Source organism: Rhipicephalus microplus, chromosome 6 (genome assembly GCF_043290135.1).
Source record: "Rhipicephalus microplus isolate Deutch F79 chromosome 6, USDA_Rmic, whole genome shotgun sequence".
Classification (NCBI taxonomy): domain Eukaryota; kingdom Metazoa; phylum Arthropoda; class Arachnida; order Ixodida; family Ixodidae; genus Rhipicephalus; species Rhipicephalus microplus.
Window position 1 is genome coordinate 21674396 of NC_134705.1, and position 27639 is coordinate 21702034.

The 27639-nt window shown below is 45.5% G+C and overlaps 1 protein-coding gene across 2 annotated transcripts in view; it reads left to right on the top strand.

Moving 5' to 3' along the window:
• LOC119167709 (tRNA:m(4)X modification enzyme TRM13 homolog) overlaps nt 1–27639 on the top strand; it is a 423312-nt gene that overhangs the window by 170974 nt on the left and 224699 nt on the right. For both annotated transcript variants that reach the window (XM_037419234.2, XM_037419235.2), the window contains exon 7: nt 17363–17448. In XM_037419234.2, coding sequence (XP_037275131.2) covers nt 17363–17448 — 86 coding nt within the window. The remainder of the gene's footprint in view (nt 1–17362; nt 17449–27639) is intronic.

A 27639-nucleotide genomic window follows, 5' to 3' on the forward strand; every position in this document is an offset into this window, starting at 1 on the left:
AAGGTGCGATTTCTCTTAATCGTCAGAATCATATGCGGCACAGCAACCGCATGCGTAAGCATCACTGCAGGAATCGGGGCCACCATGTAATCACCATCAGGTACTGGCGGCGTGGAGGATAAGTCGACATGTGTGACAGAGTTAGGAGGGAGGCGCGTGAAATCAATGCAGCAGAGGCTGGTTTGCGATGGGCTGGTCGGGTTGGAAAAGAGGGGTAAATCGAGATGGAGAGAGCCAGCTGAGCAGTCTATGAGGGCAGAGTGCGTGGCTAGAAAATCCATACCGAGAATGAGTTCATGAGGGCAATGTTCTATAACGGCGAAAAGAACGACAGTGCTTCTCTCCCCAATAGATACTCGCGTAGAGCACATGCTAAGAATTGCGGCAGTTCCTTCATCGGCGACTCGTACAGCTCAGTTGAGGGCGGGCGTGATAACTTTTCTAAGTCGGCGGCGAAGGTTAGCACTCATAATGGACACATGCGCGCCAGTATCTATCAATGCACTGACACAAACACTGTCGACAGTAACGTCCAAAAGGTTCCGGTTCGTTAACGTTAATCGAGGATTTCTTACGAAGGTCGTCAACGCAGCTCCACCCCCAGAATCCGCACGGCCTAGTTTTCTGGTCGGAGATGCTGCGAATAGGTTGGGGAGGCAGCACGGCGTTGTGGGGGCGACCGGGACTGACGACGAGCAGGGGACGGTGACCGGTCGTAGCGAGGTCTGCTCAGAGGTGGTGTAGGAGCGGAAAATGTGGTCGGCGTTGATGGTGAAAGTGATGGGGACGACTGGCGAGCAGAAGTGGTGTGATACTGAGGTGCATAATGGGACGGTGGAGCCCAGTGGCTGCGGCAATGACGTGCGATATGACCAACGCGTCGACAGTTGAAACATATGGGCCTGTCATCAAGAGTACGCCATTCGGACGGATTGCGTTGTATGCGAGGAGCAGAAGGGGGACGAAAAGAAGGCGCAGCAGAGTATACGGCAGGAACAGGATGTAGGCCGACATTCGATAGCTCTTGACGAACGACGGCTTGTATCAAAGAAATCGTGGTCGGGGAAGGCGCAGGCGTCGGTAGTGGCGTGGCTACCGGTTGTGCTGCCTCGATCTCTCGACGAATGGTGCGTGTGAGGTTGTCACATAAAGGGGCCTGGTGGAAGGCGTCGTCACATGAAGAAGTGGCCGCTGTGTTCGGAAGGCGCACGATGTTTTGGGCTACACGGCGGGCTTTAGCTCGTTCGAGACGTCGGCATTCTTTAAGGATAGTGTCGATGCTCGAGACGTTGTTAAAAACCAGCAGGTTGAACGCATCGTCGGCAATGCCTTTCAAGACGTGGTTGACCTTTTCGTCTTCCGACATGGACTGGTCGGCCTTGGAACAAAGGGCCAAAACGTCTAGAATGTAGGAGACGTACAATTCGGTAGAAGACTGGGCCCGTGTGGCAAGAGTCTTCTTCGCAGTGAGCTGACGACCAGATGAATCGCCAAACAGGTCACGTATCTTTTCTTTGAAGAGATCCCAGCTCGTTATGTCGGCTTCGTGGCTTTCAAACCATGTTCGGGGAGTGCCGTTCAGGTAGAAAAGCACGTTGGCGAGCATGAGCGCGGAATCCCAGCGGTGAGTTGCACTGACGCGCTCGTACCGCTTCAGCCAAGTGTCGAGATCGATCGTACCATCACCGGAGAAAGTGCCGGGATCCCGGAGGTGCGGGTGTGTGACGTAGGTGGTGGCTTGGACTGATGAGGGCGGCGTAGAGGAAGTACCAGCAGTCGAAGCAGTCGAAAGGTTGCCGATGGTGCGACCGCTGCGCGTCTCCATCGAGGTACGGGAGTCGTCCACCTCCACCAATAATGTTACGAGTAACTTGTTCAAAGATCTATTTACAGCGCACAGAACTCGACGAGCAAGATGGCGCCAGACCAGCATCCAACAAAAACTGACTTCGTCCTCCTCTTTCATGCAGCCGTGTTTAGCGGCTGTTTTGTATCAATATGATGAAAAGATGCGAGATGACGGTACTTGGAGTATTCACTAAATGGACGGACGTACAGATGTACAGACAGATGAACAAACATACAGGCTGACAGACGGACCAACGAATGAATGGACAGAGGGGTGGACAGACAGGCAAACAGACAGATGGATGGACGAACAGAAGCACGAACGGACGACAGACAGAAGCACGGACAGATGAATGGAAGCACGATTGGACAGATGGACAAAAGTAAGGACGGACAGATGAACGGAAGCACAGACGGACACTTTGCCCTAGTCATCATCATTCACTCTGTGGATATGGTGTGATTTTTATGTTAGTGTTATGCCAAAGTACTTTTATTCGGTTAGTTTTTTCAGTGAGTTCAAAGAGTGTATTGAAAGGTAATTTTTCTTTCTTGTTATGAGCATGCACTGTTTTGTATGAATTCAATTTCTTATTCCAATCGTTGCTGCATTGAAAAACATTACTAAAGCAGGTATTTAAAAGTCATTGTTCATTCATACTAATAATTTTCTTAAACAAAACACAATCATGGATGATTTGCTTTACTCTAACACGTTGATGAACAACTTTACCAATATTCTTTATATATATTGTTACGCACATTGATGAAGGCAACGAAGACTACGGTGAGCATGCTTGTTGCTTCACGTTAGAAAAAAATCAAGAGGATCAGGAGGATCTCTAGCTGGTCAGCCGCTTCTGAGCTCACTCCCCACGACCTCATAAACGGCCTCTTTCAACTTTTGACGGTCTCCTTCAAGCGTAACAGAGTGGTGGAGGTGCGGGGGTTAGTGCTTCAACTATAGAACGATCACTGGTGCAGCTTCCACGAAGCAGTCAATTTTCCAGCCTCCCACTATCTGTCGTGAGTGCCTCTGACATGCCCAAAGGAGCGGACGTTTCCAGCACAGCACCGTCTGGTCCGCTTTCGTACTACCAAGTTCCTCCGCCCTTCGGAAGCCTGGCTCACCAAGTAGAAGTGAGTGAGCAAGTCCAACAGGTTGCATGCAGCTGCTCAGCTAACCAACGTGGTGTTCTCGCTGACCACCGCATTAGTGTGGTATGAAAACCACGAGGACACGCTCACGATGTGGAAGCTATTCGTTGAAGAGCTCAGGGCGTGTTTTGGCGACTGGGTTGCTAAAAAGAAGCCGGCTGAGCAAACACTGTCGCAACGGGCACAGCTACAAGATGAGACATGCACCACTTACATAGAAGCGTCAAGGCTGTGCAAGGTGGTCTGCGCTACCATGTCGGACGAGGACAAAATCGGTCATCTACTCAAAAGAATTGCTGAGGACAGGTACAATTTTCTAATTAGAAAACAAAGTCTCAGTTTCATGTCCGACACGATTCGGCATTGCCGAACATTTGAAACGCTCAAGATGCGTCGAATTGCGCCCAAGTTTCGTCGGTTGGCTAACGTACAACTGTTGCCAGTGTGAACACAAATCTTGGCCTCGACCTCTTTTCTATAATTCGACAAATTGTTCGCGAGGAACTGTCCCACTGAGAAATGTCGTGTTCGACAGCTGACCATTCGCCCTGTCACGGTGGTCTAGTGGCTAAGGTATTCGGCTGCTGACATGCAGGTCGCGGGATCGAATCTCGGCTGTGGCGGCTGCATTTTCGATAGAGGCGAAAAAACTGCAGGCCCGTCTGCTCAGATTTGAGTGCACATTAAAGAACCCCAGGTGGTCAAAACTTCCCGAGCTTTCCACTACAACGTCTATCATAATCACATGGTGGTTTTGTGACGTTAAACCCCCCATATCAATCAAATCAGCTCATCATCCAGAGTTGTTTTTGCCACGTGTGGCTATGGCTGTGCCTCCTTCGACCCCCTGGCAACCGACGAGGAGTACCACGACTGTGGAGCACAGCCCAGCCCCACAGTTAAAAATGACAACCCGATTTCCTGCTTCACGGTATGACCGATGCCCACAGCGCATGTCTCCTCGACACCCGAGATCTCGTTATGACGTGCCCGACTAGTATACTCGTTGTAGAAGAACAAATGATGACGCTCGATTCATCGACAAGTGATCGATGTCGGTGTGCTATTCCTGTGGTGTTCTAGGCCACATATCACGGTCTTGCAACCGTCGAGTAACTCCTCAGTATCACCAGCCATCGGACTTTTCACGGCCCTCCGAACAGCCTCATGGTGTCCTGCGGCCGGCGGACATACCACCTGGTGACAACTATTGGCCCAACAACTTCCACAACCACTCCTTGGCATCTGACAGGAGTTTGACGCCTTCACCACGACCTCGTGCTCATCATTCTCTTTTGCCACTGCATGGCAAAACGCCCTCTTCGCCACCCGAGAACTAGCCAGCGAGGCCGATGGGGGTCAGGTCGCTGGAATTGTGCTACTTACAGAAATACCTCCTGTGTGTTTGTTTAAAAACAAAGTGCATGTTTTTGTGGAAGATGTGCCTGTGATGGCCTTGGTGGACACAGGTGTAACGATTTCCATGATGAGTGCTTCCTTTAAAGATGTGTTAGGGCTGAAAGTTGTTTTACAGTGAAAGCTGTTATGAGGTCACAACCCAGGTCACGCGCAGTTGTCCGCGGCCGCCGGTGTCTGTAACCACATAGCGCAAAGTTAGAAAAAAGTGGCAGCATATCCACGCGGTGAATGATAGAAAGTGGGGCGAAGCGTTCGTCCGTCCATTCGTGCTTGCTTTCGTCCATCCATGCATTCGTCTGTGTGACCGTCCGTGCATCCATCTGCTCGTCTGTGCGTGTGTCAATCCATGCGTCCCTCCCTGCGTTCATTCATGCATCCAACCCTGCGTTTGTCCATGCATCCATCCATCCATGCATCCATCCGTTCGTGCAGCCATCCATGCGTCCGCCCATGCATCTGTTTTTGTGTCCATTCATCCATTTAGTCCTCCAAGCATCATCATCTCGCATCTTTTCATCATATATTCCGCATATAGAAGCACCTCCATCCAGCGGACATTCCAAGGACTAAACGAAAGGTGGCACACGCAAACTTTCTTACGGCTTTCGCTTCGTGTCTACTTCCCACTTTTAACCACCTCGAGTTCATGATATATACTAGTTCACTGTATTCATGGCACTGCGGCCCAACGCTCGCCAAACCTTTCTAAAACCAAGGAGGTTACGCCCAGCGAGTAAAACCTAGCAACCCTTTCTTGTCAGATAGTGCTCAATGTACATGCGAATGGCTGCTAATTGGGAATGAGAGACAGGAGAATTCGGCTTTTAGTCAACGCACATGCTGAGAATTTTTTATGTTCAACAACACACAGAAGAAATCTCCCACCGGCACCATCTTGCAGGTCAAAGCATAAGACTGGTTACGCACTACGATTACGACAAGGGACAAACGGGTGCCGCTTTAAAGAGCTTCGCTCCTAAAAACCTAGCACCAATAACACAGTGGGGCTCAAACCCGGGTCCACCGAGTGCCAGCCCAGTATTCTGCCACTGAGCTACGCCGCTGCTTGTGACTTGTTGGCAAACTTGCCTTAGGCAGGCTTGATGTCGGGAAAGCAATTGCATTGATATGACTTATAAAGCATTTTCGCTCAATGCGAACAGCATAATGAGTGGGCCATTCAATGCTCCAACCCATTACAAAAGCTTGTTCTTCTTCCCCTATTAACTGTGGCACATACCCACTTAAGCCATAATTTTTCGTCTTTAGCCACTGTATGAACAATTGGCACGAAATTCCTTGCAAGTGTTCAACGCATACCACACTTCTCAGAGAAATGAGGAAAAATAGCATAGCGAATGCCGGCTTACTACAAAAAAAATTAATAATAATGCCCTAGTAGGTATCAAGCTAGTGTGCTTGCAGTAACCTAATGAGTGTTTTGAAAAGGCTCCGAAAGGCTGCTCTTCGAGCGTTCGCTATGACTGTGCTGCGCCTTCCACGCAGGACTGGCGTTTTTTTACCTGGGATGAAACTTTGACGTTCTGTGCAGGGAGTAAGGAGCTGTTGCGCCCTATTAGTGTGTGTAGCACTGACGTATTTTTGGGAGGCCTTATCATAATGACAGAGTTTGTGATTATTCCTCGGTCGACCCATGACGTGATTCTTGACATGGACTTTCTGAGAGACTGTGGTGCCACGGTAGACTGTCGCACGAGGAAAGTCTTTGTGGGTGGCCAGATGCCGTCTGAGCTTGTGGACACCCCTGCGGATGAAGGAACTACGTTGTGTGTCTGTGGCGATACGCTCATACCTGCGTTGTCTACCGTTCCTGTTCCTCTTGTTTGTTGGGGGGTGGATTCTGACAGCTTCGATGCGAGCGTAGAGCCAATGCACATAAACTGCGTGAAGAAGAATGTGTTGGTTCCCTATTGTGTGGTGTCGATAGATGATGGACAAACTGGCCTATGAACTGAACTATTCCTCGGAGCCTGTGACACTACCGGATGATTTGAAATTAGCTTCGGTCAGCAGAGAACACGTGACCTTATCAGTGGCCGAGCTCACAGACGTACCTGAAGAACGTGCCAGAACTGGTTGTCACAGTTTTTACAGCGTGCTTATGGCATTGGTAAATAAGTTGCCTAGCTCAAGCAAATGCCGAACTTTAATGAATGTGCTGTCGAAGCACGTTTCGGTATTTGACTGTGCGCAGATGGACAAAGTAATCCCTGACCCCCATGTCTCGAACGCGCCATACCATCAACACTGGCACAGCAAGTATGATTTGGCAAAAATCATAGTGTGTTTCCCTGTCAGAATGGCAAATTATCAGTAACGAAGTGCAGGAAATCATGCAAAAGGGAGTGGTACAAGAGTCAGCTAGTCCGGGAGCAGCACCGGTAATCCTTGATAAGAAAAGAGATGGATCTTGTAGATTTTGCGGCAACTATCGCTGACTAAATGCCATGACTAAAGAGGACGTATACCCACTGCCACGTATAGAGGACGCAATAGACTGCTTACATATGGCCTCTTATCTTTCCTCGGTGGACTTACGATCCGGCTATTGGCAAATTCGGATACACCCAGAGGATAAGGAAAAGACTCCCATTGTAACTCCTGATGGGCTTTTTGACTTCAATGTGATGGCATTTGGACTATGCAATGCTTCGGAAACGTTTGAGAGGTTTATAGACACCTTTCTGTGTGGCTTGAAGCGGAATATCTGCATGTGCTACCTTGATGACGTCATATCTTTGGCCGCACGTTCAGTGAACACAACACGCGTCGGGATATTGTATTTAACTACATCCGAAATGCTGGCCAGTTTTATAAACCCGAAGAAATTCCAGTTTGGAGACCGCCAAGCCCTTGTGCTTGGGCATCTTGTTGACAAGGATGGCATCCGCCCTGACCGCCAGAAGATAGCAGCAGTTGAGGCGTTGAATGCCCCACTTTCCGTTAAGGAGCTTCGTAGTTTCCTGGGGCTTTGTTCTATCCCGGCTGCGGCGGCTGCATTTCCGATGGAGGCGGAAATGTTGTAGGCCCGTGTGCTCAGATTTGGGTGCACGTTAAAGAACCTCAGGTGGTCGAGATTTCCGGAGCCCTTCACTACGGCGTCTCTCATTATCATATGGTGGTTTGGGGACGTTAAACCCCACATATCAATCAATCAATCATCGGGGCTTTGTTCGTACTTCTGTTGCTTTATTCTGAAATTCGCCGACGTTGTGTATTTAGGAAAGGATAGGATAGTTTTAGGAAAGGATAATTCCCTTAAGTGGACTCCGCAGTGCAATTCTTCACTTCATCAGTTGAAGTTTCTGCTGACCTCACAACCCATCCTTGAGCACTTCAGTCCTCCTGCTCCGACAGAGCTTCATACGGATGCTAGCGGCATAGGTATTGGAGCCGTGCTAGTCTAACCGTACAGTGACCTCGAATATGTCATCGCAAACGCAAGTCGCTTCCTAAGCAGGCTTGAGTAAAATTACACTGTCACGGAACAAGAATCTCTGGCAGTATTATTTACAATTCAGCGGTTTTGGTCTCACCTATACGGACACCCATTCACAGATCACCACTCAATGTGTTGGCTTGTCAGCCTTCGTGACCCTTGCGGCCGCCTTGTTAGCTGGGCACTCCGGCTGCAAGCATACAGCTTTACCGTCACCTACAAGAGCGATTGCCGACATGCCAATGCGGACTGTCTTTCACATATGCCACTTAGCACAACGGACTGTGAAGCCTCTTGACCACCTTGTAGCGTCTGTGTCGCCTACTTTCCCAGACTACCCCACTTTCAGAGCAGAACAGCAGAAGGACGCTAAACTAGCACCACTCTTCGCTGCCACATCCACTTCTCCATGCCGCTTTGTATGCGTGATGGACTGTTGTTCAAAAGGAACCTCGCCAGCAGTGGCGCGCGTTTCCTTCTGGTGGTTCCAGAAGCCTGCGGACAGTTGTTATGAGTGCCATGCACGATGATGTAACATCTGGACCTGTAGGTTCGGTGCGGACGCTCCACCGGACAAAAGAACATATACCAGTGAATGATTGTGCAACGCGAGCAATCGGTTTTTACCAGCAGACGCTGCCTGTGTCGGCCTTGCAAGGCGAGAAAGAGGAGGGAGAGCGACAGTTCGCATGAGATGCGAGGATGTGGCACGAGACGCGAGCATGCGCTGTGGGTTTGTCGATGATGCCGCCGATCACAGATTTGCGACTTTAGTCGATATGAACCTAAGAATACAAATCAAAATACAAATCAAAATATACCGTAGGCACCACCCCTAAAACTGCGGCTTAGCTGTCATTCATCTTTCATCTGCTCGAGAGAGTTGTGCTACGTGGTTTCTGCTGCAATCATAAGTACTTTTTTCCTGTTAACAAAAATACTGCGTGCAAAAATAGTTAAAAGTTCCACCTCCATACTTGATTGATATGTGGGGTTTAATGTCCCAAAACCATTATGTGATTATGAGAGACGTCGTAGTGGAGGTCTCCGGCAATTTCGACCATGGGGCGTTTTTCAACGTGCACCGAAGTCTGAGCACATGGGCCTACAACTATTCTGCCTCCATCGGAAATGCAGCCGCCGCCACCTCCCTACTGTTACGTTTGGCTCGGCAATTCGCCTGGGCAGACACTATTGTGCGTAAGCCGGTCTACTAGGGAGGCTTTCAACCCCATCGGCGCCCAGTCTGCAAGACCCTGTCCGGTAGATGTTCTAAGAAACAGTCGGGTCTCAACCAGAAGCTTCGCGAGGCAAGCATTTTGTTGAACGGCTCGAACAGCAGGGGAACGGCGCCACTGTGGTGGGTCTCATTAAGTCAACCTCTTGACTCTGCTTTTGTCATCTACGCGAGGCCATCTCAATGCACCGACAGCCCGGAAGCTTGGGAACGCGTCAAAGAAGCTGTTCACCGGGATCGAGCGTTTTGACTGCCTAAAGCTGAAAGCAGCATGGACCGCTGCTGACGTTCGGGCTAGCGGCTATCTCCCTGGAGGAGCTCAACTTTCCCTCTCCGGACTTACCTCCTCGCCCTGCAGCGCCTTCAAGGCATGGGCCGGGTGGGTCTTTGTGTGGTGCGTTTCTGTTGCCTTTGGACCGTTTGGCCCAGCCGAGTGGTGCAATATCTGCACCCTTTCTGGAGGGTGGACCAGAAAGACTTCGTCCCCTGCTTTGTGGCAAGAGTAGTCACGGCCTCCTTCGGACGGCGATGGCGGTGGGCTATAAAAGCGAAGCATGATTGTAAAGAGCGCTGAATCTTGAGCTGCCTCATTGGCTGAATCTTGTACGGAATCATGAGCTGAACCTCTGCTGTACATAATGCGGGATCTTCTTGATCCCTGTACAATTCCTATTTTTCTCCTATAATGTAAATAAATCTTTGTTCAACCTGTTTTAACCCGTCCCCTCACTGGCGAGCAACGGCTATGTTGACGACGAGGGGGATGCCAGCTACCCTAAAAAGATACCCGCTGTACATGCCATCATCAACTTCTTACCTTTCACAACTGGTTGGCAGTGGTGAGATGGACTTCACGACATGGTGCTGTGTTGCGGTTAGTACTTGGTCTTTGCTCTGACTTTCCGGGCTTCGTTTTGTGAGTGGGTTAAGTAGAAGCTGGATTGTCTGTGAATTAGGGAGATCATCTATTTGTGAAAATTGAGTTAAAGGGATCACCTAATTATTTATGAGATGCAGGACCAAAGTATAACGGCAATCATGGAAGTGAAGACACTGCTAAAAGATGGTTTTTTGTATATTTGCGAAGACCTAGATATTAAGATTAAGGAAGGAATGGGCAGGTCACAAATTTTAGAGCAAATTTTGCAAAACCCCAGTGAGGAGGCTATTGGATACGCAATAAAAGCTTTGAAATGGTTGGAAGAACGAAATAAGAAACGAGAAAGAGAAGAAAAGAAAAAAAGGGAACAAGAGGATGAGAATAAACCACTGGAACGTAAAATTGAAGCAATGCGGCGGAAGTTTCAGCCATCCGCAAGTGTAGCGCACGAGAAGTGCGATAATCAAATAAGTGAGGTGCAGTCCAGAGCTATAGAGAAGGTTAGCACCTGTGAAGAGCGCAGCAGGTTTGAAGACGAACCGAATTTGAGTGCTGCGAAAGATGCTGCGCTTAGTAGAGAGGTCGACAAAGGTCAGAGCAAACGTGACAAGGAGCTGTGCAAGTTAAATGCTTGTGAAACAGGTAGGATAGCTGTAGAAAAACTGGGACAGACCTCGACTGTGGTTGTCGCGACGGTGGATCTTGCAAATGAGGTCAAAGTGAGCAAGAACGCTGGAGAAAGCTCAGGAAAAACAGGGAACGTAGAGAGGCAGCAAAACAGTACGGTTGTAGACTACTCACAGCAACGCAAGCTAGAATGTTTGAAAGGAAAACAGCCTCACTGTTCCTAAGAGCGTCAAGCTGTCCGCTAGTCTAGAGTGTGAAATAGGTGATTTTTTCGAAAATCATTTAGACGGCATGGCGTCGACAGCTGACAAGTGCAGTGAGAATGTTAGCGACCTTGAGATGCGAGGGAGAGGCTCGGGGACGAGTTGCAACAAACGGCGCCGACGCAAGAGACGTCAGAGAGCCGCGGAAAGACAAAAGACACTACGCGTGTAAAAGAAGCTTCAAAACCTGTCAGCGTAGCAAGCAGACCTAAGAGCTTTGCAGCAGCGTCAAAACTGCTTCGCATGTGTCTGAGCCGCCGGACGAAAAGAAAAGCAGGTTTTCGCGAATGCATTCCTGCATAAGGTGTCGGTACTTCAGTTCTATCGACAGCCCGTTTCATGGTGCGCGCGAATGCAGATTTAGCACAAGTGAATCGGCTCGACATGGCAACAATGTCAAGAAATCGAACTATCGTAGTGTTATGGAAGTTAGTGCAGAAGTGCCCTTAGGTTGTAGTTCCACCGATGACGCAACCTGAGGCTCACTTCCTAGTAGTGCGGAAAAAGTCGGTTGCAAACCTCGCCATAGTAAAGTGAAGCGTGCGCGCGCGACGAAGCAATGGAAGAACAGAGGTGGCAGGCAGCCGGACGAAAGAAAGAGGGTAGCTCATCGGCCAGTTCGATGAAGAGGCCTTTGTGGCGTGAAGTAAGGCGCCAGAGACGAAAGGGTAGTCCCCAGCACGCATTCTTGCGACGAAAAGAGCGCCGGAGATTTTCAGCTTTGCAAAGTCGGGAGGGTCACCGTGGTTCGAGAAGAAAAGCCACAGTAGCTAAGTGCCGCGTGGGTGCAAGCCTAAGGAGGGAATGGCTACTATTTCACCCACGTTGCTCGGATCCCCTTCGCCGGACTGACAGAGCGAGGCTGAAATAGTGAATGATGCGTGACTGCGCCGTTCAGCTGGTAGCACATACGCGTCGTTGTCTCGGGCGTTCTCGAAATCCGCCAAGACCACGACTGCCGCGGGTATGATTGAAAAGAGAGGGACAGCTGTAAGCTGGAGAATGGACTCAGGAGTTTTCTTGGAAGCATGTTTGTTTGTTTATTTTTGGTTTTAAAGTAAGACTCCTATGTCATTTCCACGGCTACTTGGTTTAGATACAGTTTTTTTTTCTTCTTAAGTATTTTAATAGCTTCAAGTTAAATTGTTACGCATTATGCGGAAGCAGTGACCCGCATCGCTCAACCCACTGCGTGAAATTAGTTTTCTTCGAGATAAGAGCATGTAGTTCGGGAATGAAGATTTGTACGCCCTGCTAGTTTTGAAAGCGTGGCAGCGTTGTCGAACGGAGCCAAAGCTTGGGAGTTTCGTGCCTTTTTGGTGTAGCGCGAATTGTATACCATCTTGAAAGAGTACAATTAGCATTTCAGACTAAAACTAGAGGTGATATTCGAAATGCTCATGTCTTAAGAACATGTGGCACAGGGTTTTAGTGCAAAACATTTAGTGCAAAGTTTTGTTAGGTTGTCATGACCTGTACGGCATCTAGCATTATTTTTCATTTCATTTTGTTCTTTGTGAACAATTATGTTCAGATGCGTATTTAGTGGTGCCTAGGTTATATGCTTATTATCCATGGTTAGGTGTGTATTAGTATGCTAACGCTCTTTGGATGAGAGTAAGATGTCGTGCTAGGGCGCATAGCATAGTCCTGTGCGTTCTTTAAAAACATGAGCTGACATGAGGCTACATTCAGAAAATTAGCGTGTTCGTATACGAGGCTTATTCTCTTTTGTCATTTCAGTGAGTGCTTAGGGATAATGTAATCTCTTCAGATTAGCGTTTCAGGTAGTTATAAGACGCAGTTTGATTTGTTGTGAGAGATTTTTCATTGGCGCCGGGGTGTCTTACAAGTAAATACTCATGACTGCGCCTTGAAAGTATGTATTGAGAGAATGAAGAGTGCGCACAGATACTTTGTGTACAGGGTCTGGCATCATTCGTGTGAAACCATTGTAGTTGGTTGTGTTTACTAAGGTTAGGCATGAAGTTAGATGTAAGTTACAAATTAGTAGTGCGGATGGTAGGAAGTTAGCTTTGAAAAAGTGTGTTTATGGTTATCTGGGGCCATGTTGTGTTTGCCTTTGTGTGTTTTTCTCGCACGGCAAATTGTTCCATCTCTGGTAAGCATCTCCACATTCATGATTGTTGTAACTTTGGCGGCACAAAATTCTGTCAAAATTTCAGAGTAGTATTGGTTTGCGTTTCTTGAGAAGCCTAGAGGGTCCTAGGCGAGTCCAATGTGCTTGACTGCAGCATGGTATTGTGTTCTGTGGTTCGCCTTGCTGTTGTCGATCACTGTCAGGTGTTTTGGGAGTTGGTTACAAGTTCGCGGCTGGAGGGTCCAAGCCAGGCCATCGTCCTCGTCACCAGCCATTCTCTTCGTGCCCAGCGGTTGGGAGCGCTGGCCAGCCGAGATTTTCCGGGCGGCGGAGGAGCTGTTACGTTTGGCCCGGCGATTCGTCTGGGCACACGCCATTGTGTGTAAGGCAGTCTACTAGGGAGGCTTTCAACCCCATGGGCGCCCAGTCTGAGAGACGCTGTGTGGTAAATGTTCCAGGAAATAGTTGGGTCTCAACAAAAGCTTCGTGAGGCAAGCCTTTTGTTGAACGGGCTTGAACAGCAGGGGAATGGCACCACTGTGGCGGGTATCATTAAGTCAACCTCTTGACTCGGCTTTTGTCATCTACGCAAGGCCATCTCAACGCACCGACAGCCCGGAAGCGCGACAACGCGTTGAGGAAGCTGTTCACCGGGATCGAGCGTTTGGACTACCTAAAGCTGAAAGCAGCATGGACCGCTGCTGACATTCGGGTTAGTGGCAATCTCCCCGGAGGAGCTCAACTTTCCCTCTCTGAACTTACCTTCTCGCCCTGCGGTGCCTTCAAAGCGTGGGCCGGGTGCGTCTTTGTGCGGTGCGTTCCTGTTGCCTTTGGACCGTTTTGCCCAGCCGAGTAGTGCAATATCTGCACTCTTTTTGGTGGGTGGACCACAGAGACTTCGTCCCCTGCTTTGTGGCAAGAGTGGTCACCGCCTTCTTCGGACGGCGATGACGGTGGGCTATAAAAGCCGAAGCATAATTGTAAAGAGCGCTGAATCTTGAGCTACCTCATGGGCTGAATCTTGTATGTTGTACATAATGCCCTGTTGTACATAACCCCTGTTGTACATAATGCGGGATCTTCTCGATCCCTGTACAGTTCCTATCTTTCTTCCGTAATGTAATTAAATCCTCCTTCTATCTCTTACAATGTGTCTCCTCACTGGCGAAGATCGGCTATGCGGACGACGGCGAGGAGCCAGCTACCCTAAAGAGAACCCGCCGTACCTGCCATCGAGACCTTCCTACCCACACTACTTAAAACAACACTGCTTGAAACATTACGTTTGACAGAGAGTGATGTTGAATTCTTTGGGGAAATCGCGCAGGCAACCAACGTTTTTTTTTCTAAAAGGCCAGCAGCCCCAACTTGCGTCTTTATAAGGAAACAACTTATCTAAAATGCCTTAACATTACTTTACATCACAGAAATGAGCAAATGCGACTCGTTGCAAATTTTCTCAGGGTGAGAGAGGTACGGTTGTAGGTGGAGCTCACATTTATTCTTAGATTGTAAACTACTGTACGTGCGAATAGAAAATGCTCGGCATTTAAAGAAACTGCTCGATTTGATAGGTATGCCGCGACCAAATTTGCAATAAAATCAGGCTGGTTGATATCTTTGAGCTTTGAAATCAGTTTTAAATGCGAAGCATTTCTTAGGGAACTTCGGTGACTTTGGCTGTACTATCTGCCCGCCTGCCCGCTTGCCTGCCCGCCCGCCCGCCCGCCTGCCTGCCTGCCTGCCTGCCTGCGACTTTTAGCTCTCCTGGCCGATTTGATAATGCGATCTATACCAAAATTGGTATCGCATAACATGACTGTGTGACGACCATAAATGACTAGTCATAACATGAAATTGACATGTATGTCATGAATGTCATGATTTACATTTCATGGTCTTGCTGCTCTTGTAGTGGTTTCATTCACATTAGATATTGCAAATCGTGTATGGTATGACATGACTGCATGACAAACAAAAGTGACAGGCCCTTACGTGAAAATGATGACATGCATGTCATGTAAGTCATGACTATATACCAGGCTCATGGTGTGCTCGCGGTCATTTCGCCAGCTTCACATATACCAAATTTGGTATTATGAGACGTGAATGAATGATGAAGGTATATAATTGGTGCAGACATGATAATCATGACATGTGTGTCAAGTAAGAATATGACTACGTACCACACTCATGATGCACTTGCGGCCGTTTTGCTATCTTCACATATACCAAGTTTGATATTACGTGAAATGAATGAATGCAAAAGTAAATGACACATGTAAGCATGATAATCATGACAGGCGTGTCATGTACAACTTGACTACATGCTACGCTGATAGTGCGCTCGCGGTTGTTTCGCTAGCTTCACATACAATCGACTCTAAATATTTCAAACTCGAAGGGACCTCTGAATTTAGTTTGAATTATCAAGAAGTTTGAGTTATCAGAAGTTTTCAGATAGATGACTCTGGGTGACGTGATATCACACATTATGATTAGGCATTGATTTTATCACATCTAAAAATTTTTGAAGTGTTTTAAATACCTAACTTCACACAGTAAACAGAAAACAGAGGTGTAAAGTCCACAATATATTGGTAATTTACTGCTGATCAGACCTTTTAAAGAAACCATGAATTGCCAACTGCTTCATTGCATTCGGTATGTGCTTTCATTTCAGCACAAAGCTCTCTATATCACTTGAGAAGCAACACAGTTTACAATGCGTGTGCTTCGTTTCAAACATTTGTTTACCTCAAAGGCTTTTTCCTTGAAGGCCTCAGGTGCTTATTTTTCATTTTTAGACTGTTAGGGTTATTTAAGCACATAAATTTGTGAATAGTAATGGGAAAGCAGCAGATATTTTCTGGTGTAAACATGCAAAAAGAATGAATTAACCGAATGATGGAGTTTGAATTAAGAAGCTTTTAAATACATTGAAAGAATAGAGGGCCAACAAAAAATTTATTTTTCTTTAAGTTAACCGAAAGTATGAATTATCAGGGTTTGAATCATCAAGAGTCTACTGTATACCAATTTTGGTGTTACATGACTTGAATAGATAACGAAGGTATATGACTGGTGCAAACCTGATATCATGACATAAATGTTATGTAAGAACATGACTCACACAGCGCGCATGATGTGCTTGCGGTTGTCTCACTATCTTATACCGAATTTAGTGTTACGTGGCGAGAATGGATAACAAAAGTATATGACTGGTGCAAACCTGATATCATGACATGAGTGTCGTGTAAGAACATGACTTCATACAGCGCGCATGATGTGCTCGCGGTGGTCTTGCTATCTTATACCAAATTCGGTGTTATGTGGCAATTTGGTGTTATGTGGTGTTATGTGGATGGATAACAAAGGTACATGACTGGTGAAAACCTGATATCATGACATGTGTTATGTAAAAACATGACTTCAGACAACGCGCATGATGTGCTCGTGGTCGTCTTACTATCTTATACCGAATTCAGTGTTACGTGGCGAGAATGGATAACGAAGGTAAAATACTGATGTAAATTTGATATCATGACATAACTGTTATATAAGAACATGACTTCACACAACGCGCATGATGTGCTCGCGATCATATCGCTATCTTATACGAAATTTGGTGTTACGTGGTGAGAATGGATAAGAAAGGTATATGACTGGTGCAGACCTGATAATCATGACATGCGTGTCGTGTAAAACATGACTACATGCTACGCTTATAGCGTGCTCGCCGCTATTTCGCTAGCTTCACATTTACAAAATTTGGTATTACGTGACGCGAATGGATGATGAACACAAATTTCAGGTGCAAACAAGAGAATAATGACATGGAGGTCTTGTACAGCATAATTTACATGCCTGCTATTGCTGGTGCTGGTATTGCAAAGGTTAGCGGTGCTGTCATTATGCAACTACAAATTCTCATACTAGGATCTTATCTAGATATGCATGTGTGCATAACATTTATAATGGTGTTTACTGTGTACTATGTCAGTTGGCCTCGTAATGTTGTGCTGATATTAAAGTGACATTTCAACCTTCCTTATTCGTGCTTCGCATATCATCGATTCCCACTGTACGTGTGATTTGTCAATACCTTTTAATTGTATATTGGACACTCGGTATGTTTTGTCCCCTTACACGAGTTCCATCTTGGGCCTACTAAATATTTTTCAATGGAAAGGTGCAGTTTGCTCTGTTTTTTTTTTACCGACGTTATGCTTTTATATATACTTGTATAGTCTTTGATGGTACATGACAACTGTGCGTTTCAAATTCTTTGCGTCAACAAGCACGTGAATGCTTGAGTTCTAGAGTATTATTGTCATAAGAGCGAAAGTGCGACTCATAATTTGTGCAGGCCGCCTGTCCTACTGGCTCGCAAGAATTCTTGCCAAAGAAGACTGCCGTTTTCTTCTCGTTGACAAGGCAGCCTCCCGTCACAAGGTGAGCCCTGCCTGAATGAGCTCAGCTTTTCACTTCTAACAATACATTTTCTTATTACTATTGTTGATATCCCTTCTAAACATCTTTCGCATCTTTTTGGGTGTTGTTTGGATCAGTAAAAGTTGTTTTACACCACTAAATACACCACTAAAGTCCACCAAGGCTTCAGCGACGGATTTCCGTCATCAAAATGATGTTGAAAAAATACGCACGACCAGAATACAAAAAAATAAAAGTCCGACAGCAGGAATCAGAATTGGTGATCTCTCGGTCCAGGACAGGAGATGCTGGATACACTTTCCAGTGCACCACAGTCACATGATTTGTACGCTTCAACAAATACATCTTTCATATCCACCACTGTCCTCTCTCACAGTTCTTGGAAAAGTGCGGTAAGGCATCATAAATGTGCCTTGTGGGATTAGTTCCTTAAAAACATCGTTTCTAAGCCGTCTCAATCGCTGTGTTTCTGATAGGAGCAGTGCAATTTCATCAACGTCTTGACACATCCCCAGGTGGCAACCTTACCCCTAACTCTGCATCGCTCCTAGCATTCATCCATACAAAACATAGCTCTCCAGTTTCTGAAACGTCCCTGTTTTGTCTGCATGGAGCTGCACATTAACACCTAAGTTTGTTTCACAAATAATCATGGTCAGTTAAAGGAAAGACACAACAATGTGCGCTGCTTTTTCCTCTAGTCAGGTGTGGTGTTAAATAACTCCAACATGCCGCGAGTACGTGACCTTACCCCAACTTCGGCATCACGCATAGCATTCATCGATACCAAACGAAGCTCTGAAGCCTGAAACATGTCTGTTTTGCCTGTATAGAGCTCTGCGTTGACTACAGAAGTTCTCCCTGAGAATTATCACAACCAGTCAAAGGCAAGACACAATCCATGCGCATTGCGTTTTCCTCTGGCCGGGTAGTGGTGCTAAGTAACGCCTACATGGCGCGAGTAGGTGACCTTACCCCAAGCGTCTGCGCCGCTCGTAGCATTCATCGATACCAAACATAGCTCTGAAACCTCTTTAGGGGAAATGCGGGTCGAAAAACGCGAGTTTTTTTCAAAATTACTGATTTTTTATTTTTGCCTGTTTTGATAAGCTTAGTACCTCTACTGTTATGAAAAAAAAAATACAGGTCGAGACTTACCTGGAAATGCTTTAATATTGCATCTAAAGAGCACAAGGTGCCTGTTAAAAGGTTCAAAGTGTGCAGTTTTCGAGCACCTTGCCGCCAATAATGCGCCGCCGCTCGCCATTGTTGATCGCATTAGCCGAAGAGTCGAGCCTCACTCTTCAAGCAACAACAGTTTCCCTTGCTAATGCGGCACAAGAAATAATAAAAAGAAGCACGCTTCTGCGCGTTTTTCGAGCGCCGCGACTGGCTTATCATGTGGTACGGATCAAGGACCGCCATTGGCCGCTGCGCGCCTGTATGTATTGTGAAGCCTATTTGCGGGGTCCATGTCATGTCTAGCAGCGCAGCTGAACAATGCTTTTCTCGTGTAATTATCTCCGTTATGAATAAAAAAAGCATTGCTCGCAAGTGAAAGCCGTTGTGCGGCGTGCTCTGTAGGAATCTACTACGAGCAGCTGGTTTGATTTGCGGCAGTTGTTACCTTGCAAAAGCCAATGCATCAAAAGTCATTCACAGCCGTCGGCTAGAAAGTTCCTGATGCGGCAATGGATGACGTCAGCACCAATCTTGCGAGATCGAAAGAGCTCGCAGTGAGAGAACTTAGCAGGGACGCCATTGCCCTTATGTATGACGGTATGTGACACAAACATGGCCGCAAAATGGCATGACACTGCACTTAGTCTGGATTTCGCAGTCCTGTCAAACTTCTTCCTAGTTTGCACTTGGCACAAGGCTCTGCCAGATGGAGCGGAAGTTTGGCAAGCGTCTCATGGCCCTGTCTCTGAGCAAAATGTCTGTGAGGAGTCGGCTCGAAAAAGCCGAGAGGGACAAACTCATGGAGCTGGCGTATTTTAGTCGCAGTGGCCACTACAAGAAGGATTGTTTTTTTTTCGGTGTACAAATTTTGTCAGATTTAAGGATATATTTCATAAATAAAAACTCAATTTTAACTTAAAAACTCGTTTTTCTCAAAACACAAATTTTGCCATTTTTTTTAATGTGCCCCTCCTTTTTCGAGCACTTCTATTGCTCGGATCTGCATGAAATTTTTCCCAAATATTTTCTAAAGTATGGTGAATGCAATTATCTAGTTTAAATATTAATATTTTATTGTACAATACAAAAATGAAATATGGGCTTTTTACGTCTATTATTTTTCACTCCTATTGTATATTTTTTATGTGTTTCCTAATTAGTTATTTGCATTCTACACTTTATTTCAAACATAATGAACTATGAATGGTAAAAAATTACGGAAGTTCAGGAATGAAAAGAGGGGGAGCAAAAGGTCAGAGTTTTCACTTTGTTATCTTGCAGAGCTAAAAGTAGGTACATTGCAAGAAAACTAATTATATATTTGAAATCAGCATAAAAAGTTCCATAAATAGTTCAAGTTTCATTGCTTCATGATGAATATTAAAAAAAGTGTCTTCGAGTAGCATCTCCCGTTAAACGTGTCTGTTTCACCAGCATGGACCTCCACGTTAATTGATTGATTGATATGTGGGGTTTAACGTCCCGAAACCACCATATGATTATGAGAGACGCCGTAGTGGAGGGCTCCGGAAATTTCGACCACCTGGGATTCTTTAACGTGCACCCAAATCTGAGCACACGGGCCTACAACGTTTCCGCCTCCATCGGAAATGCAGCCGCCGCAGCAGAAATGGACCTCCACGTTAACCACGGAAATTCGGCTCGAGAATAATCACGGCCATAGCTCCACGTTAACCACTGAAGTTGGTCTCACGATTAACCACAATCAGTCAAAAGGAAGACATAACGAGGCGCGTTGCGCTTTTCTCTGGTCGGTAAGTAGTGCTCAATAACTTCAACATGCTATGAGTAGGTGGCGTTATTCCAAGCGTTGGCGTCGCTCATAGCATGCATCCATATCACACATAGCTCTGCAGCCTCTGAACCTAGATGAATATGATTCCTGTTCCCAGCTAGATTATGGAACCTGGAAATTTTTCCAGGCTGTAAATTCTTGAAAAAAATGGAAAATTTTTCCAGCCTGGAAAAGTTCCAGGTTCCATAATCCAGCAGGGAATGGAAATATTCCCAGCTGGGAATGCAGTAAATCCCAGGTTTCACAATCCAGCAGGGAGTGGAAATATTGCCAGGTGGGAATGGAAAAGCTTACAGCCTGGAAAAAATTATGTGGTTCTGTAATCCAGCAGGGAATGGAAATATTTACAGGTAGCAGTGGAAATATTTCCCGTTAAGAATGAAAAATTTTTCAGCCTGTAAAAATTTGCAGGTTCCATAATGCAGCAGGGAATGGGAACATTTTAAACAGGAAATGGCTTGTTGCAAGCCTTGAAAGAATGCCCAGATTTTCATATCACTGTTATTACATACGTATTCGCATGAAGTTCCTACAGGACCTACAGGATCCAAATCACTGAACACAAAAAGAGACAGTGGTTTTGAAATGGGAAAACATTTATTCTAACGCTTGTAGCAAGTGCTGGAACATTTCATTTCATTTATTGATGCTGTCAACCCTTTTTGTAGGGCTATTGCAGGAGTGGAAAGAAATCATATTTAAACCGACATGTGCATAAGAGAAACACAAAACAATATTTGTTACAGGAACATATATCCCTTCACGGCACTAATAGAAATTCAGATAATAGAAATATTTTAATTGCAAGCTTGTCAGTAAAACAAATAAAGCATGTATCACTGCTAAAACATATATTACACAACTTATCAAAACACATAATAAAATTATAGTTTAATTACAAGGCACATAATTTACACAAGTCATCTCGATTTAGTGCATTAAATCAGAGAACACGATGAGCTTATGGCTTCTAAAAACTCTGTAAGGGATTTAGTTTTCACAACCGGATATGGCAAACAATTCCACTGTTGAATTGCCCTAGAGAAGAAACAGTATCTGAAGCAATCGTTATGAGCTACGGCTACCACAAGCATCTATCAGGGATGGAACAGCTGCGCCCTTTGCGCCACAGAGTGGCAAACTTCCTAACCTGCGCCATCCTGTGCCGAACTACCCCTGCTTTGCCAAACTCGCCTATCCGTGCCATACTGGGCTGCTACACCTGAATTCAACCGCAAAATGCGAAAGCCATCAAGTGCTGTGCCTCGAAAATTGGCGGAAACATTGTAATTTTTATTTGATCGAAACGGCTGTAGTTTCACTAATATAGCAAAATGGGCTAGTTGGTTTTGCTGCATACTGAAGCTTTAGCGTGCACACACGAGGACACAGACGAAAGGAACACAAGGACCTGTGCTGATCCTTGTGAATTTTTTTCGCCTGTGCCCTCGTGTGTGTGCGGTAAAGCTTCAGTATGGTTATAGTTTCAGTTTTGTAAAGGCTGTGGTCGCGATCACTATGCATGCGCGATCACAGCAGGCAGCGCGAATAGCTTTGAGCCCTTCCACGTGCTGTGCTCTTGGCGCGAAGGGACGGCGAGAGGAGCATCTCCTCGTTTTGTAGAGTTATGCAATATCAGATCTAAGAGAGTAGTTGGATGCCATCTTTACAATTTGTTTCAATCAGACTTGTTACTCAGCCATTCCGGTGAAACTGTTTTTTTTTTGTAACACGATGGAAGCGTTCCGAAAAGAAATCAAAGAAGAGGCAGTGACGGCACTCAAAAGAAAGGGGGTGGTGTCCATCTCCCGAAATAGTCTAGCAAAAACAGGTGCACTGGGTGTACCGTGCACATGGCTGCTCATCGAGCATATGCGCATATTATCGTTTATTTGGCCACTGTGCTTCACGCTTATCAACTCGGCGGTTGACGATCACACATTCAGGTAAAAAAGAAAAATATAAACATGGGCGGCTGTACATAAGTAAAAGAGTTGCAGTTGCACCGCAAGTGTGGAAAAATGAATGTGGTAGCAGGCAATTGTAAGGTTATAGGAACTGAGACTGGCAGCTAACTCATTTGGACCCGATCTCACATAACTGTGCAAATGTACGAGCTGATGTACGAGAATACAACCGTTTCGAGGAGGGCAACACTTTTAGAACATTCTCTTCACGATGAGAGTGCAGCACGTATAAGTGTATGCGAGTTGCCCGCTGATGACTGCCGAGCTAGCTTGCGCACTAGCAATCGCGACCACGCCTTTAGAAGCAAAGTTCAAAGTTGCTCGAGCGACACCTGCCCCCTCCTCCCTCTTGCTCGTTTTCTTAATGCTCTTCTAAAACAAGTGAAGTGCTTTCTCTCTGCTTCGACTACAAGCCTCCCAGTTGGGGGTATCCGATGCTATTGCATGCGCCCTCCAAGTGGCGGAGATGAACCAGATCGTTTGACCTCTGCTTCAGCCGCGGTCGTCGCCTCCGCTCGCACCCTTTTACTCGTGGATTGAACATACGATGAGCAGGAGTATGTTATCAATTTAGAATTTATACGGGGCATGGTGGCAATGGCAAAAACCCATCAGTAGGGTTCCATATAAGTTCTATTGCGACAATGAGGTTATTGCGCATATAGCTGCGTGTTTAAAAAATGCAGCATTGCACAAATGCAGCTTCACAGGTGCCCTAAACGGGGCTAAGTCTGCTCTGAATGTTCTCACTTCTCTAAACTTTCTCGAAAAGGCCCTTCTGGCTGCTCCTAGCCTGCTCACTTTTGCCTGCTCCCCCGACTGCTCCAAAACTCATGTACTCGGTTCCACTCCTGGTAGCGAGAAACAAGATTTTTAAAATAAAAGAAAGGAGAATAATCATTAGCATTAATTTTAATCACTTACTAATTCAATGTAGTCTTATTTGCTTACTTTAGCTACATAAATATGCAGCTAAAAACGCTGATATTAAGAGTAGAACACTGAAGAGTAAATCGACCTTTTTATTCCTGCGATGCCCTCCACATTTTTTAAGTGGAGCGGAACCAGAGCTCTTCCCCAGAATTCATTTGCTTTTTCACGGCTATAACAGCCATTTTTTGTTCTGATTAGAGTGGCCTGATTTGGTCGACCTTCGAGCCCAATCAATTCAAAGGGAACAAAAAAAGCATTGTGAGTAGACGTCCTTGTGACCCTCATCTGAATGCTGACAAATTTTCTCCTGGTTCATCGTAAAAGATTACCGAAAATTGCCTCATCATCAGAACACTCAAATCTAGTGGCAAACAATTCAAGATTTTGACCACTTTGCGTGCTGTGGGCACAAATGTGTGCACCACTTGAATTTGCTATCTGTATTGACTGGGGGGTTAAGAAAGAGCAGAATACATTGTTTATGGATGAACAGAGCCTCCTGCGTAATACATTTATCTTCATTTTGCTGCATACTGTTGCATATGACCACTTTACTAAATGCACTAGCATATTCGACTTGTCGTATGACGTGCCACTTACCGGGACCAGCATCAGAAGTATACTTCTTTGCTCAGGGAGCAAATAACCACAAAAGAATTCGCACTATATTTTTAGCCTGAGATTTCATTCGATTTACCCAAAAGCAGGACATGAATGGCTTCAGAATGAAAATAGCTGAATGTCTACAAAGTAATTTGGAATGATTACTGTAAAACAGGTAAACCAACGTATTACGACACTATATTTGTCGCAATATAATATCGAGTGTCTGGAAATTACATTGTATTCATTCGATGGACGTACTGACACTTCATCATAGAGGATGTTTGAAGCCTGCTGTGCCTCAATTTCTAGTATTAAGAAAGCTAGAACTGACTAACTTTAATCTTAGAGAGTCACAGTTTATATGTGCTTTTTGTTTGCAATTTTCATTTACAATTCCTTACACTATAAGGCTTGTTTGCAATTGCCCTCAAGCCGAGGCAGCATCTTGTCTGTGAAGGACTTCAAAATGCTGCCTTCTGTTTGTATGTGCGTCTCATATTTTTATCTACCAGACCAATGTCCAACTATTATATTCTAGATTAACCACTTAGAAACACCATGGAAAACACAGTCGAACCTGATCTAATCAAGTCCTACTTACAGGAAAAACTTAGTTGAATCTCTTTTCATTAAATAGAGGTTCGTATCAATTCAGCAGTGAAAATGAAGGTAAAAGTGCTGGTGTGTATGACACTTTCTACACAGCAACACTGTGAAAATAACCAGTAAGTTCGAGAAATAATATCACTAGCGAGAGGCTGTATCCTCTCATGTAACCTAATGCATAATATCACACGAATGTCTATTGCATTTTGGGAGGCGGCTGCTTACCCCTTCAAATCTGAATGCTCGCAGCCATCAAATGACAACATGGCGGCCCGTCAATACAGTGGTGGTTCACAAACGCTACTATATTTTAATAATCTCTGTATGTTTCGTGTCAAGTATATAATCTGCATCAAATCTCAATTAGCTTTAGGGTAGCTTCTGTTACAACAAGGTTTAACAATTTTTATCGCTTTAACTATCCATCTTCCTGTGAAGTTCTGTCTTTGGCGAAATATTTGAAATTTTTTGGGGGTAAGGCTGTTAGCACCTTTCGGCATGCAAGCGTCACGCAGATAGGCCGCATTTACCTTTAAAAGCCACCAAGCGAGAGGTGGGCCTGTGCTTGCGCAGGTTACATATAGCCTGTTGGTGCCAGCAGCGCCGTGCGTTTGGTGGCATAGAGGCTGGGCCGGCGCACGGGAACGAGTAGCGTTAAGAACGGCAACCACGGGTAATTTTCTCTGGGTCCCTTGTGGTGAGTCGAAAACAGGCGGCGATGTCGCATTCAGGGTACCATGTGTTTGTGTTGTTTCCTTGAGCTTTGTATTGAAATTCGGTATGAAGCTGTTTAACGCATGTTGTTGAGTGATGTATTTGACTCGGTGGGTGATATTATCATTTTAAGAGCAAACAAACAAATGTACATGTGTCTGGTTTGCCCAACCGCGTTTTCTGTGTTAGTGTTCCAGGAGCGTGGTTCATTCTGAGAGCCCACAATGTATGGTCGCTGAAAACGTTTCATACAAATGAAGTAGCCCTAGCAGTCAAGATCCGTTTGTAGAACTATAGTGTTCGATCTGCCTCTCTCTGAAAGTATGATGGTCTTCAGTGACAACTCATTTTGCTTTTCAATCTGCCTCTCTCTGAAAGTACGATGATCTTCAGTGACGACTCATTTCGCTTTTGTATTTTTAACATTTCTTTCTTTATTACACATAAACATTGTAGATCCCCGTGGTATGGCTGACGTAAAAGCATTAACAACCGTACTACAATGGACGACTAGTGCTTGAGGACTAGTTAATAAATCTACATCAGGAAGAAACACTACTGAGCAGGTGAAGTAGAGAGTTTAAGGTGGCAGTTACACTCCCTCCATCTTGCCAATAGTTTGAAAAAATACACCAAATGACGCCACTCATCTACGTTTGCAAAAAGTGAAAAAATTGCGCATGCAAGTATCGTCAGCATCGCCTCGCCCATGTCTTGTATGTCGCTTGAGGCGACGAAAATAGGCCGACGAAAAGCAAGGAGCACAAATGCAGACGCCGTCTTTAACCTACAATCGGCCAACTGTTGCCTTCGTTTTAACGACAAGACGAAAGGTGCCCCAGTGACGGCTGGCAGATTCAAACCTGCATGGTTTCGCTCAAGTGTAAACATGTGCGTATACGCACATACACAAAAACACACTCTCTCTCACTTACTCACGTGAATTGAATAACAATTTAACAACATAATATGTACCAAACCCTTCGAAGCATTTGAGTGCACTGGCATGGCCGCTAACCTTCTTTTTGATGGGGCAGCCTTGGTACTGGGTTGATGTAGCGTCGCGCGAGCACGTCTTTTACTTTTTTCTTGGCATTTTATGCGTCTCGGGAAAATAATTACAGTAAGTTAGGTCAGCTATACCAGCACATACTTTGCATGAGTTATGAACGGACGAACAAACGAACCAGCGAGCGAGCGATCTCACGCTAGACAGCCAGCCCACTAGTGACACGTCACTCCAGAGACTTTCAGGCATTCCGTGCGCCAGCTGTGCACTGTGTTACATCACTGCTCCTCACACTTGCACAGAACTGCTCACTGTAATCCATGCAAGACTGCTTAATCTCGGTCATTGTGGCTTACGCTACAAAAACAGCCAGGCACAAGATAACCTTAGGATGCTGGGGCTATTTGCTAAATTTCACCCTTTCCAACTACAATAAAAGAGTTACCTAAATAAAGTGCACCTTGATGATGATTAGCTGGACATATGATTTCTACTAATATAGAAAAGTTGGAACATCCTAGAGCACATGTTTTTTCTAAAACTTTTCATCAGAATTCCGTGGAACACCTTGTACATGTGATCACGTGAAATAACCCCACAAGTTGGTTCACGCTCTTTCCGGTCTTGCTTTTACCATATTTGTGCTACTGTCTAAATTATGGTAAAATGAGCTCCCACGTAAACTTTGCATAAAGAAATTCTTCGTTTTTGCCAACAGTCGATTTCTAAATGCGATGTAATTGCACAAACACACAGATTAGCAAGTAACAGCACAATCGGGCTCAGCATCGTGCTTAGTGGGAGGGCTGCAGGAGAGGTTATGTATATTCGCAAATGATAGGGGATTATGGTGGCACCCAAATAAGAGCGACATTTCTGAGCTTGTGTCCATGTGTAATTCTACGAATGTCTTTTCTTATACTCTGTTTTATACATCAAGTGCAATGCTGTGAAGGCTAGTGAGACTTCTTGCAGTGAATGTGTTTGCACTAAAAAAAAGTGTGACGATTTTAGCATCTGAGACATGTTATGTTTTTCTCTTTGGGCTTCGTGCATTGGAGATAAAAACATTTCGTTATACGGCTTTTTTTTGTTCTAGTTTCTTGATGTTTTATTTGTAGGCTTTTGCGACGCTGTGCAGGAGCGTTCGTGTTCGTCTCGCACGAGTGTTTACAACAATGAAAACCAAGCGCGAGAAGCACTAGTTCACTCATATTTCTGATGGAACTTCCTGCATAGCTTGCACGGTGTTGTATCTGATGTATGAAATGGAGTATGTGCCAGCATGATTATTGATTGATTGATATGTGCGGTTTTACGTCCCAAAACCACTATATGATTATGAGAGAGGCCGTAGC